The 14,770-nt window shown below is 33.2% G+C and overlaps 1 protein-coding gene across 4 annotated transcripts in view; it reads right to left on the bottom strand.

The window, feature by feature from the left end:
• LOC141393802 (neuroguidin) overlaps positions 1-14,770 on the bottom strand; it is a 302,023-nt gene that overhangs the window by 144,168 nt on the left and 143,085 nt on the right. For 2 of the 4 annotated variants that reach the window (XM_073967298.1, XM_073967297.1), the window contains exon 2: positions 8,838-9,095. The exons of the other annotated variants lie outside the window; for them this stretch is intronic. In XM_073967298.1, coding sequence (XP_073823399.1) covers positions 8,838-9,095 — 258 coding nt within the window. The remainder of the gene's footprint in view (positions 1-8,837; positions 9,096-14,770) is intronic. 4 annotated transcript variants of the gene reach the window in all.

Here is a 14,770-nt window from a genome sequence, read left to right as displayed (position 1 = left end):
TATAGAAAAAGTGTCCTCAGGGCCCTGAGGAAATTTTTTCTATAGAAGAAAGTCTCCTCAGGAACCTGAGGAATTTTTTTTTAAAGAAAAAAGTCTCCTCAAGGACCTGAGGAAATTTTTTCTATAGAAAAAAGTCTCCTCTGGGAACTGAGGAAATTTTTTCTATAGAAAAAAGTCTCCTCAAGGACCTGAGGAAATTTTTTCTATAGAAAAAAGTCTCCTCTGGGAACTGAGGAAATTTTTTCTATAGGAAAAAGTCTCCTCTGGGAACTGAGGAAATTTTTTCTATAGAAAAAAAGTCTCCTCATTTTTTCTATAGAAAAAAGTCTCCTCAGGGACATGATGAAATTTTTTCTATAGAAAAATGTCTCCTCAGCGACCTGATAAAATTTTTCTATAAAAAATTTTCTCCTCAGGGACCTGAGAAAATGTTTTCTATAAAAAATTGTCTCCTCAGGGACCTGAGAAAGTGTTTTCTATAGAAAAATATCTCCTCAGGGACCTGAGGAAATTTTTTCTGTAGAAAAGTCTCCTCAGGGAGACTCTCTCTCCTCAGGGAGATGATGGCCCATGAAAAAATATTCTTTAAAAAATCCACGTTTAATGGTCTGATGGCCCATGAAAAAATATTCTTTAAAAAATCCACGTTTAATGGTCTGATGGCCCATGAAAAAATATTCTTTAAAAAATCCACGTTTAATGGTCTGATGGCCCATGAAAAAATATTCTTTAAAAAATCCACGTTTAATGGTCTGATGGCCCATGAAAAAATATTCTTTAAAAAATCCACGTTTAATGGTCTGATGGCGCATGAAAAAATATTCTTTAAAAAATCCACGTTTAATGGTCTGATGGCCCATGAAAAAATATTCTTTAAAAAATCCACGTTTAATGGTCTGATGGCCCATGAAAAAATATTCTTTAAAAAATCCACGTTTAATGGTCTGATGGCCCATGAAAAAATATTCTTTAAAAAATCCACGTTTAATGGTCTGATGGCCCATGAAAAAATATTCTTTAAAAAATCCACGTTTAATGGTCTGATGGCCCATGAAAAAATATTCTTTAAAAAATCCACGTTTAATGGTCTGATGGCCCATGAAAAAATATTCTTTAAAAAATCCGCGTTTAATGGTCTGATGGCCCATGAAAAAATATTCTTTAAAAAATCCACGTTTAATGGTCTGATGGCCCATGAAAAAATATTCTTTAAAAAATCCACGTTTAATGGTCTGATGGCCCATGAAAAAATATTCTTTAAAAAATCCACGTTTAATGGTCTGATGGCCCATGAAAAAATATTCTTTAAAAAATCCACGTTTAATGGTCTGATGGCCCATGAAAAAATATTCTTTAAAAAATCCACGTTTAATGGTCTGATGGCCCATGAAAAAATATTCTTTAAAAAATCCACGTTTAATGGTCTGATGGCCCATGAAAAAATATTCTTTAAAAAATCCACGTTTAGTGGTCTGATGGCCCATGAAAAAATATTCTTTAAAAAATCCACGTTTTATGGTCTGATGGCCCATGAAAAAATATTCTTTAAAAAATCCACGTTTTATGGTCTGATGGCCCATGAAAAAATATTCTTTAAAAAATCCACGTTTTATGGTCTGATGGCCCATGAAAAAATATTCTTTAAAAAATCCACGTTTTATGGTCTGATGGCCCATGAAAAAATATTCTTTAAAAAATCCACGTTTTATGGTCTGATGGCCCATGAAAAAATATTCTTTAAAAAATCCACGTTTTATGGTCTGATGGCCCATGAAAAAATATTCTTTAAAAAATCCACGTTTTATGGTCTGATGGCCCATGAAAAAATATTCTTTAAAAAATCCACGTTTTATGGTCTGATGGCCCATGAAAAAATATTCTTTAAAAAATCCACGTTTTATGGTCTGATGGCCCATGAAAAAATATTCTTTAAAAAATCCACGTTTTATGGTCTGATGGCCCATGAAAAAATATTCTTTAAAAAATCCACGTTTTATGGTCTGATGGCCCATGAAAAAATATTCTTTAAAAAATCCACGTTTTATGGTCTGATGGCCCATGAAAAAATATTCTTTAAAAAATCCACGTTTTATGGTCTGATGGCCCATGAAAAAATATTCTTTAAAAAATCCACGTTTTATGGTCTGATGGCCCATGAAAAAATATTCTTTAAAAAATCCACGTTTTATGGTCTGATGGCCCATGAAAAAATATTCTTTAAAAAATCCACGTTTTATGGTCTGATGGCCCATGAAAAAATATTCTTTAAAAAATCCACGTTTTATGGTATGATGGCCCATGAAAAAATATTCTTTAAAAAATCCACGTTTTATGGTCTGATGGCCCATGAAAAAATATTCTTTAAAAAATCCACGTTTTATGGTCTGATGGCCCATGAAAAAATATTCTTTAAAAAATCCACGTTTTATGGTCTGATGGCCCATGAAAAAATATTCTTTAAAAAATCCACGTTTTATGGTCTGATGGCCCATGAAAAAATATTCTTTAAAAAATCCACGTTTTATGGTCTGATGGCCCATGAAAAAATATTCTTTAAAAAATCCACGTTTTATGGTCTGATGGCCCATGAAAAAATATTCTTTAAAAAATCCACGTTTTATGGTCTGATGGCCCATGAAAAAATATTCTTTAAAAAATCCACGTTTTATGGTCTGATGGCCCATGAAAAAATATTCTTTAAAAAATCCACGTTTTATGGTCTGATGGCCCATGAAAAAATATTCTTTAAAAAATCCACGTTTTATGGTCTGATGGCCCATGAAAAAATATTCTTTAAAAAATCCACGTTTTATGGTCTGATGGCCCATGAAAAAATATTCTTTAAAAAATCCACGTTTTATGGTCTGATGGCCCATGAAAAAATATTCTTTAAAAAATCCACGTTTTATGGTCTGATGGCCCATGAAAAAATATTCTTTAAAAAATCCACGTTTTATGGTCTGATGGCCCATGAAAAAATATTCTTCAAAAAAATCCACGTTTAATGGTCTGATGGCCCATGAAAAAATATTCTTTAAAAAATCCACGTTTAATGGTCTGAAGGCCCATGAAAAAAAATTCTTTAAAAAATCCACGTTTAATGGTCTGATGGCCCATGAAAAAATATTCTTTAAAAAATCCACGTTTAATGGTCTGATGGCCCATGAAAAAATATTCTTTAAAAAATCCACGTTTAATGGTCTGATGGCCCATGAAAAAATATTCTTCAAAAAAATCCACGTTTAATGGTCTGATGGCCCATGAAAAAATATTCTTTAAAAAATCCACGTTTAATGGTCTGATGGCCCATGAAAAAATATTCTTTAAAAAATCCACGTTTAATGGTCTGATGGCCCATGAAAAAATATTCTTTAAAAAATCCACGTTTAATGGTCTGATGGCCCATGAAAAAATATTCTTCAAAAAAATCCACGTTTAATGGTCTGATGGCCCATGAAAAAATCCACGTTTAATGGTCTGATGGCCCATGACAAAATATTCTTTAAAAAATCCACGTTTAATGGTCTGATGGCCCATGAAAAAATATTCTTTAAAAAATCCACGTTTAATGGTCTGATGGCCCATGAAAAAATATTCTTTAAAAAATCCACGTTTAATGGTCTGATGGCCCATGAAAAAATATTCTTTAAAAAATCCACGTTTAATGGTCTGATGGCCCATGAAAAAATATTCTTTAAAAAATCCACGTTTAATGGTCTGATGGCCCATGAAAAAATATTCTTTAAAAAATCCACGTTTAATGGTCTGATGGCCCATGAAAAAATATTCTTTAAAAAATCCACGTTTAATGGTCTGATGGCCCATGAAAAAATATTCTTTAAAAAATCCACGTTTAATGGTCTGATGGCCCATGAAAAAATATTCTTTAAAAAATCCACGTTTAATGGTCTGATGGCCCATGAAAAAATATTCTTTAAAAAATCCACGTTTAATGGTCTGATGGCCCATGAAAAAATATTCTTTAAAAAATCCACGTTTAATGGTCTGATGGCCCATGAAAAAATATTCTTTAAAAAATCCACGTTTAATGGTCTGATGGCCCATGAAAAAATATTCTTTAAAAAATCCACGTTTAATGGTCTGATGGCCCATGAAAAAATATTCTTTAAAAAATCCACGTTTAATGGTCCGATGGCCCATGAAAAAATATTCTTTAAAAAATCCACGTTTAATGGTCTGATGGCCCATGAAAAAATATTCTTTAAAAAATCCACGTTTAATGGTCTGATGGCCCATGAAAAAATCCACGTTTAATGGTCTGATGGCCCATGACAAAATATTCTTTAAAAAATCCACGTTTAATGGTCTGATGGCCCATGAAAAAATATTCTTTAAAAAATCCACGTTTAATGGTCTGATGGCCCATGAAAAAATATTCTTTAAAAAATCCACGTTTAATGGTCTGATGGCCCATGAAAAAATATTCTTTATAAAATCCACGTTTAATGGTCTGATGGCCCATGAAAAAATATTCTTTAAAAAATCCACGTTTAATGGTCTGATGGCCCATGAAAAAATATTCTTTATAAAATCCACGTTTAATGGTCTGATGGCCCATGAAAAAATATTCTTTAAAAAATCCACGTTTAATGGTCCGATGGCCCATGAAAAAATATTCTTTAAAAAATCCACGTTTAATGGTCTGATGGCCCATGAAAAAATATTCTTTAAAAAATCCACGTTTAATGGTCTGATGGCCCATGAAAAAATCCACGTTTAATGGTCTGATGGCCCATGAAAAAATATTCTTTAAAAAATCCACGTTTAATGGTCTGATGGCCCATGAAAAAATCCACGTTTAATGGTCTGATGGCCCATGAAAAAATATTCTTTAAAAAATCCACGTTTAATGGTCTGATGGCCCATGAAAAAATATTCTTTAAAAAATCCACGTTTAATGGTCTGATGGCCCATGAAAAAATATTCTTTAAAAAATCCACGTTTAATGGTCTGATGGCCCATGAAAAAATATTCTTTAAAAAATCCACGTTTAATGGTCTGATGGCCCATGAAAAAATATTCTTTAAAAAATCCACGTTTAATGGTCTGATGGCCCATGAAAAAATATTCTTTAAAAAATCCACGTTTAATGGTCTGATGGCCCATGAAAAAATATTCTTTAAAAAATCCACGTTTAATGGTCTGATGGCCCATGAAAAAATATTCTTTAAAAAATCCACGTTTAATGGTCTGATGGCCCATGAAAAAATATTCTTTAAAAAATCCACGTTTAATGGTCTGATGGCCCATGAAAAAATATTCTTTAAAAAATCCACGTTTAATGGTCTGATGGCCCATGAAAAAATATTCTTTAAAAAATCCACGTTTAATGGTCTGATGGCCCATGAAAAAATATTCTTTAAAAAATCCACGTTTAATGGTCTGATGGCCCATGAAAAAATATTCTTTAAAAAATCCACGTTTAATGGTCTGATGGCCCATGAAAAAATATTCTTTAAAAAATCCACGTTTAATGGTCTGATGGCCCATGAAAAAATATTCTTTAAAAAATCCACGTTTAATGGTCTGATGGCCCATGAAAAAATATTCTTTAAAAAATCCACGTTTAATGGTCTGATGGCCCATGAAAAAATATTCTTTAAAAAATCCACGTTTAATGGTCTGATGGCCCATGAAAAAATATTCTTTAAAAAATCCACGTTTAATGGTCTGATGGCCCATGAAAAAATATTCTTTAAAAAATCCACGTTTAATGGTCTGATGGCCCATGAAAAAATATTCTTTAAAAAATCCACGTTTAATGGTCTGATGGCCCATGAAAAAATATTCTTTAAAAAATCCACGTTTAATGGTCTGATGGCCCATGAAAAAATATTCTTTAAAAAATCCACGTTTAATGGTCTGATGGCCCATGAAAAAATATTCTTTATAAAATCCACGTTTAATGGTCTGATGGCCCATGAAAAAATATTCTTTAAAAAATCCACGTTTAATGGTCTGATGGCCCATGAAAAAATATTCTTTAAAAAATCCACGTTTAATGGTCTGATGGCCCATGAAAAAATATTCTTTAAAAAATCCACGTTTAATGGTCTGATGGCCCATGAAAAAATATTCTTTAAAAAATCCACGTTTAATGGTCTGATGGCCCATGAAAAAATATTCTTTAAAAAATCCACGTTTAATGGTCTGATGGCCCATGAAAAAATATTCTTTAAAAAATCCACGTTTAATGGTCCGATGGCCCATGAAAAAATATTCTTTAAAAAATCCACGTTTAATGGTCTGATGGCCCATGAAAAAATATTCTTTAAAAAATCCACGTTTAATGGTCTGATGGCCCATGAAAAAATATTCTTTAAAAAATCCACGTTTAATGGTCTGATGGCCCATGAAAAAATATTCTTTAAAAAATCCACGTTTAATGGTCTGATGGCCCATGAAAAAATATTCTTTAAAAAATCCACGTTTAATGGTCTGATGGCCCATGAAAAAATATTCTTTAAAAAATCCACGTTTAATGGTCTGATGGCCCATGAAAAAATATTCTTTAAAAAATCCACGTTTACTGTAGTGGAGGTGTTTGAAAAATATTTTTTTTTAAAAAAAATCTACGTTTATTGTTGTGAAGGTTTTGGAAATCCTTAGATTTCCGATAGTTAAAAAAAACATATATAATCAATGAGATCATTTTTTACTCACGTAAGTCCTCAGATTTTTGTACGTAAGTAAATTATGAAAATTATTTCCCCCTTATTAATATTTCTATTGATTTTTAACAATCAAATAATGAAAAAAAACTTTAAACATTTCCATGAATTCACAGTTTTCATTTTGTTTTTATTTGAACTTAACGTTTATTTGAATTTGCGCAAATGAGTTCTTTGTTTGAAGTGCATTGTTTTCTTTACACAGTCATGTAAATAATAAATATTTGTTTTCTCATGTTAATAACAAGTGAGGCACAAATAACAATATTTGTAATGCCCAACCTTGAATTTGTAGCATTTACTCTATAAGAATAGCCTTGGCTATTTTATATTTAAGGACAACTTTATTCGATTTTTTCTATAGAAAAAAGTGTCCTCAGGGACCTGAGGAATTTTTTTCTACAGAAAAAATTGTCCTCAGGGACCTGAGGAATTTTTTTCTATAGAAAAAAGTGTCCTCAGGGACCTGAGGAATTTTTTTCTATAGAAAAAAGTGTCCTCAGGGACCTGAGGAATTTTTTCTATAGAAAAAAGTGTCCTCAGGGACCTGAGGAATTTTTTTCTATAGAAAAAAGTGTCCTCAGGGACCTGAGGAATTTTTTTCTATAGAAAAAAGTATCCTCAGGGACCTGAGGAATTTTTTTCTATAGAAAAAAGTGTCCTCAGGGACCTGAGGAATTTTTTTCTATAGAAAAAAGTGTCCTCATGGACCTGAGGAATTTTTTTCTATAGAAAAAAGTGTCCTCAGGGACCTGAGGAATTTTTTTCTATAGAAAAAAGTGTCCTCAGGGACCTGAGGAATTTTTTTCTATAGAAAAAAGTGTCCTCAGGGACCTGAGGAATTTTTTTCTATAGAAAAAAGTGTCCTCAGGGACCTGAGGAATTTTTTTCTATAGAAAAAAGTGTCCTCAGGGACCTGAGGAATTTTTTTCTATAGAAAAAAGTGTCCTCAGGGACCTGAGGAATTTTTTTCTATAGAAAAAAGTGTCCTCAGGGACCTGAGGAATTTTTTTCTATAGAAAAAAGTGTCCTCAGGGACCTGAGGAATTTTTTTCCATAGAAAAAAGTGTCCTCAGGGACCTGAGGAAATTTTTTCTTTAGAAAAAAGTGTACTGACCTGAGTAATTTTTTTCTATAGTAAAAAGTATCCTCAGGGACCTGAGGAATTTTTTTCTATAGAAAAAAGTGTCCTCAGGGACCTGAGGAATTTTTTTCTATAGAAAAAAGTGTCCTCAGGGACCTGAGGAATTTTTTTCTATAGAAAAAAGTGTCCTCAGGGACCTGAGGAATTTTTTTCTATAGAAAAAAGTGTCCTCAGGGACCTGAGGAATTTTTTTCTATAGAAAAAAGTGTCCTCAGGGACCTGAGGCAGGTATGCTTAGAATAATATTTAACTGTGACGTACGAAAGTTCATCATTCTCTTAAGGCTGAACTAAGATAAAATAAACTTAACTGTAATAATCTATTCATGACCTTGCAAAATCATCCACTTTTGAGGAAGGAGAACCACCTCAAATTAATTAAACAGTTTTATTTCCCCTTCTCTCTCAATCTCAAATATAATTTACAATATCAAATATTTCAAATCGCATTGGAAAAACAATTATAATGAATATTTAAACAATATTCAAACAGTTATTGTTGACACACTGCCGCACACACACACACAAATCATTAACAAACAATGGTGTAAAAATTCGTAAATTTAATTTTTGTGAATTTATTTTTGCTCATTGCTCGGTTGGTTAGCTGTCTGGTTATCAGTCTAAGCGTTAGCTTATTTCTAGCTGATCCATCATTTGACGTTTACAAGCTGAGATTAACAAATATTTATTCAACAGCTGCCTTTGCTGCCCTTATGCATCGTTGTCCGTTGTATGCGGATTTTTTCTCGCCATCGCTTTTTTCGGTTTCCGAAATTAAAGAGATTTTAAAACATTCATTTTTTGCGAAATAAATTGCAACATCATAATTATAACATAACGCGCAGCAAAACACGCTGTTGTTGTGGGCAACAAAGGGATAGTTGACCGCAACAAACAAACAGACTGACTGACTAACAAAAAATACCAACTTCAAAATGTGATGATTTCAAAGCCATTTAAAAAATAATAATAAAGAAATACATTATTAAGACATATCACCTGCAGTAAACGGTGCTGGACAGTCTCTGGACTTATGACCAGACAATAAATGGGAAAAATTAGAGCTGAGACCGACCTACAGGTTTGTGTGCGTTGTATGTTTGTGAGGCTGAAAGTGGTCCATTTGTCCAAAAGTTGTCTTAAAGTTAAACAGCAACAATTTCTAAAAAGGTTTAATGATTGCATTGCCAAACTAATGACCATAATGCGAATTTTTAATTTGATTTCTGGTTTTGTTATCAGATCCCCTTTGCAGAGCTGGAACGACAAGAAAATTTGCATAAATTTTATATTGACTAATGAATTTTTGTCTTTTGCTTAAAATGTTGGTTAAAAAACTTTATATACAAAAAAAATCAAATACATAAATCACCTCAGAAACCTGAGGACACTGTTTTCTATATAAAAAATTCCTCAGGTCCCAAAGGACACTTTTTTCTATAGAAATAAATTCCTCAAAACCCTGAGAACACTTTTTTCTATAAAAAAATTTCCTCAGGACCCTAAAGACACTTTTTTCTATAGAAAAACATTTTTTATAAAAAAATTCCTCAGGTCCCTGAGGACACTTTTTTCTATAGAAAAAAATTCCTCACGTCCCTGAGGAGACTTTTTTCTATAGAAAAAAATTCCTCTGGTCCTTGGGGATACTTTTTTCATAAGAAAAAAATTCCTAAGCTCCTTGATGACACTTTTTTCTATAGAAAAAATGTACTCTGAGGACACTTTTTTCTATAGAAAAAAATTCCTCAGGTCGCTGAGGGCACTATTTTCTATAGAAAAAAAATTCCTCAGGTCCCTGAGCACACTTTTTTCTATAGAAAAAAATTCCAGAGGTCCCTGAGGTTACTTTTTTCTATAGAAAAAAATTCCTCAGGTCCCTGAGGACACTTTTTTCTATAGAAAAAATTCCTCAGGTCCCTGAGGACACTTTTTTCTATAGAAAAAAATCCTCAGGTCCCTGGGGACACTTTTCTATAGAAAAACAATCCTCAGCTCACTGAGGACACTTTTTTCTATACAAAAAAATTCCTCAGGTCCCTGAGGACACTTTTTTCTATAGAAAAAAAATCCTCAGGTCCCTGGGGACACTTTTCTATAGAAAAACAATCCTCAGCTCACTGAGGACACTTTTTTCTATACAAAAAAATTCCTCAGCTCACTGAGGACACTTTTTTCTACAGAAAAAAATTACTCATGTCCCTGAGGACACTTTTTCTTGAGAAAAATTCCTCTGGTCACTCAAGCCACTTTTTTCTATAGAAAAAAATTCCTCAGGTCCCTGAGTACACTTTTTTCTATAGAAAAAAATTCTCATTTCCCTGAATACACTTTTTTCTATAGAAAAGAAATTTCTCATTTCCCTGAGGACACTTTTTTCTATAGAAAAAAATCTTCAGGTCCCTGAGGACACTTTTTTCTATAGAAAAAAATTCTTCAGGTCCCTGAGGACACTTTTTTCTGTAGAACGAAAATTCCTCAGGTCCCTGAGGACACTTTTTTTCTATAGAAAAAAATTCCCCAGGTCCCTGAGGACACTTTTTTCTATAGAAAAAATTCCTCAGGTCCCTGAGGACACTTTTTTCTATAGAAAAAAATTCCTCAGGTCCCGGAGGACACTTTTTTCTATAGAAAAAAATTCCTCAGGTCCCGGAGGACACTTTTTTCTATAGAAAAAAAAATTCCTCAGGTCCCTGAGGACACTTTTTTCTATAGAAAAAAATTCTTCAGGTCCCTGAGGACACTTTTTTCTGTAGAACGAAAATTCCTCAGGTCCCTGAGGACACTTTTTTTCTATAGAAAAAAATTCCCCAGGTCCCTGAGGACACTTTTTTCTACAGAAAAAAATTACTCATGTCCCTGAGGACACTTTTTCTTGAGAAAAATTCCTCTGGTCACTCTAGCCACTTTTTTCTATAGAAAAAAATTCCTCAGGTCCCTGAGTACACTTTTTTCTATAGAAAAAAATTCTCATTTCCCTGAATACACTTTTTTCTATAGACCTGAGGACACTTTTTTCTATAGAAAAAAATCTTCAGGTCCCTGAGGACACTTTTCTATAGAAAAACAATCCTCAGCTCACTGAGGACACTTTTTTCTATACAAAAAAATTCTTCAGGTCCCTGAGGACACTTTTTTCTGTAGAACGAAAATTCCTCAGGTCCCTGAGGACACTTTTTTTCTATAGAAAAAAATTCCCCAGGTCCCTGAGGACACTTTTTTCTACAGAAAAAAATTACTCATGTCCCTGAGGACACTTTTTCTTGAGAAAAATTCCTCTGGTCACTCAAGCCACTTTTTTCTATAGAAAAAATTCCTCAGGTCCCTGAGGACACTTTTTTCTATAGAAAAAAATTCCTCAGGTCCCGGAGGACACTTTTTTCTATAGAAAAAAATTCCTCAGGTCCCGGAGGACACTTTTTTCTATAGAAAAAAAATATAGAAAAAAATTCCTCAGGTCCCTGAGGACACTTTTTTCTATAGAAAAAATTCCTCAGGTCCCTGAGGACACTTTTTTCTATAGAAAAAAAATCCTCAGGTCCCTGGGGACACTTTTCTATAGAAAAACAATCCTCAGCTCACTGAGGACACTTTTTTCTATACAAAAAAATTCCTCAGGTCCCTGAGGACACTTTTTTCTATAGAAAAAAAATCCTCAGGTCCCTGGGGACACTTTTCTATAGAAAAACAATCCTCAGCTCACTGAGGACACTTTTTTCTATACAAAAAAATTCCTCAGCTCACTGAGGACACTTTTTTCTACAGAAAAAAATTACTCATGTCCCTGAGGACACTTTTTCTTGAGAAAAATTCCTCTGGTCACTCAAGCCACTTTTTTCTATAGAAAAAAATTCCTCAGGTCCCTGAGTACACTTTTTTCTATAGAAAAAAATTCTCATTTCCCTGAATACACTTTTTTCTATAGACCTGAGGACACTTTTTTCTATAGAAAAAAATCTTCAGGTCCCTGAGGACACTTTTTTCTATAGAAAAAAATTCTTCAGGTCCCTGAGGACACTTTTTTCTGTAGAACGAAAATTCCTCAGGTCCCTGAGGACACTTTTTTTCTATAGAAAAAAATTCCCCAGGTCCCTGAGGACACTTTTTTCTATAGAAAAAATTCCTCAGGTCCCTGAGGACACTTTTTTCTATAGAAAAAAATTCCTCAGGTCCCGGAGGACACTTTTTTCTATAGAAAAAAATTCCTCAGGTCCCGGAGGACACTTTTTTCTATAGAAAAAAATTCCTCAGGTCCCTGAGGACACTTTTTTCTATAGAAAAAAATTCCTCAGTTCCCTGAGGACACTTTTTTCTTTAGAAAAAAATTCTTCAGGTCCCTGAGGACTCTTTGTTCTACAGAAAAAAATTTCCTCAGCACACTGAGGACACTTTTTTCTATAGAAAAAATTCCTCAGGTTCCTGAGGACACTTTTTTCTATAGAAAAAAAAATCCTCAGATTCCTGAGGACACTTTTTTCTATAGAAAAAAATACCTCAGCTCCCTGAGAACACTTTTTTTCTATAGAAAAAATTCCTCTGGTCCTTGGGGATACTTTTTTCTATAGAAAAAAATTCCTCAGCTCCTTGATGACACGTTTTTCTATAGAAAAAATTCCTCAGGTCCCTGAGGACACTTTTTTCTATAGAAAAAAATTCCTCAGGTCCCTGAGGACACTTTTTTCTACACAAAAAAATCCTCAGGTCTCTGAGGACACTTTTTTCTATAGAAAAAAATTCCTCAGTTTCCTGAGGACAGTTTTTTTCTATAGAAAAAATTCCTCAGGTTCCTGAGGACAGTTTTTTTCTATAGAAAAAATTCCTCAGGTTCCTGAGGACACTTTTTTCTATAGAAAAAATTTCCTCAGGTCCCTGAGGACACTTTTTTCTATAGAACAAAATTCCTCAGGTCCCGGAGGACACTTTTTTCTATAGAACAAAATTCCTCAGGTCCCGGAGGACACTTTTTTCTATAGAATGGCGGAGTCAATGGTTCCTTAAGTAATTAAACCAAACTACGATTCCTTAAATCCATTGGAAGTAATGTCTTGCCTTGCCTTCTTATATTCCCTCTCTCCTTCACTGATACCCATCAGCACCCTAAATTAACTATTTATCTCTAACTGGATCAGCGTTTTTGCCAAACTTAATCACCACTTGTGTTTTGGCTTTTTTGTATTTTTAAAACTATTTACCATATTTACAACATGCCAAACTTGAGCAGACATGACCTTGAATGTGAAATTCTTTGCATCATTTTTTTTTTGTTTTCGTTTGCTATCGGCTGTTTTTTGGTTTGTTATTTATTTACTTTTTTGTGTATTTGGCCATCTTGTCTTTCTTGTCAAACTGCGACGTAACCAAACACCAAAAATAAAAGACAACAACTGAAGATAAAGCCAAATATTTAACAACACCCTTAAAGAGCTAATGGGATCAAGCAAACCATTTAACAATAATGGTGGTCATTGAGAGTATGGTTGATGATTGAGGGTCTTTGAGGGAGGGAAGAAGTGCAATGTTGTAAACATAATTGAATCTACGGTAACTGATTTTTTTTTCTAACTAATATTTTCTTTAAACAAGTGTGCTCAGGGTACTGAGTAATTGTTTCTACAAAAAATGTTATCAGGGGCCCGAGGATTTTTTTCTATAGAAAAATGTGCCCCCAGGGATCTGAGGATTTTTTTCTATAGAAAAAAGTGTCCTTAGGGACCTGAGGATTTTTTTCTATAGAAAAAAATTTTCCTCAGGAACCCGAGGGATTTTTTCTATAGAAGTGTCTTCAGGGACCTCCGGATTTTTTTTTTTCTATAAAAAAGTGTCCTATAGAAAAAAGTCCTCAGGTAGCTGAGGAGTGTCCCCTGGGACCTAAGGAATTTTTTTCTATAGAAAAAAGTGTTCCCGGGATCTGAGTCACATGTCTTTTTCAACCTTTTTGATATGATGATTTTAGGTGAAAGACCGGTTCTTGGCGTATCGAGTACTCTTATGCAATGCTTACTTCTGGCCTTTCTAAAAAAATAACGGCAGAACAAAACATTTGCAGGCAGACAGCACACGTTTCACCTAAAAACTCATCGAGTTCTATAGATAAAAAAAAACATTAACACAATTACCTGTTTTTGGGTTGATGGGATATTATTTTAAATTTCTTTTTGCACGTGCCATTCTCTGTTTTGTGTTTGTTTTGCTATTGAATGAATTGATTGGCTAAGTCTCAATTTTTCCTCCAGCGTAGACTCCTGAACATTCCCAGTTTTAAAGAATATTTTTTTCATGGGCACATACCACTAAACGAGGATTTTTTGAAGAATATTTTTTCATGGATCTTCAAACAATAAACGTGGATTTTTTTAAAGAATATTTTTTATGGGACCTTTAGGCCAATAAACGTGGATTTTTTAAAGAATATTTTTTCTGGGACCTTTAGGCCAATAAACGTGGATTTTTTAAAGAATATTTTTTTTTTTGGGACCTTTAGGCCAATAAACGTGGATTTTTTAAAGAATATTTTTTCTGGGACCTTTAGACCAATAAACGTGGATTTTTTAAAGAATATTTTTTCTGGGACCTTTAGGCCAATAAACGTGGATTTTTTAAAGAATATTTTTTCTGGGACCTTTAGGCCAATAAACGTGGATTTTTTAAAGAATATTTTTTCTGGGACCTTTAGGCCAATAAACGTGGATTTTTTAAAGAATATTTTTTCTGGGACCTTTAGGCCAATAAACGTGGATTTTTTTAAAGAATATTTTTTCATGGACCTTCACAACAATAAACGTGGATTTTTTAAATAATTTTTTTCATGAGCCAACGGACCACGTGGATTTTTTAAATAATTTTTTCCCTGAGCCAACGGACCACGTGGATTTTTTAAATAATTTTTTTCATGAGCCAACGGACCACGTGGATTTTTTAAATAATTTTTTTCA

Source organism: Musca autumnalis, unplaced genomic scaffold, assembly GCF_047663935.1.
Source record: "Musca autumnalis isolate F117 unplaced genomic scaffold, ASM4766393v1 scaffold_2, whole genome shotgun sequence".
Classification (NCBI taxonomy): domain Eukaryota; kingdom Metazoa; phylum Arthropoda; class Insecta; order Diptera; family Muscidae; genus Musca; species Musca autumnalis.
This window is presented reverse-complemented; position numbering and strand designations above follow the sequence as displayed.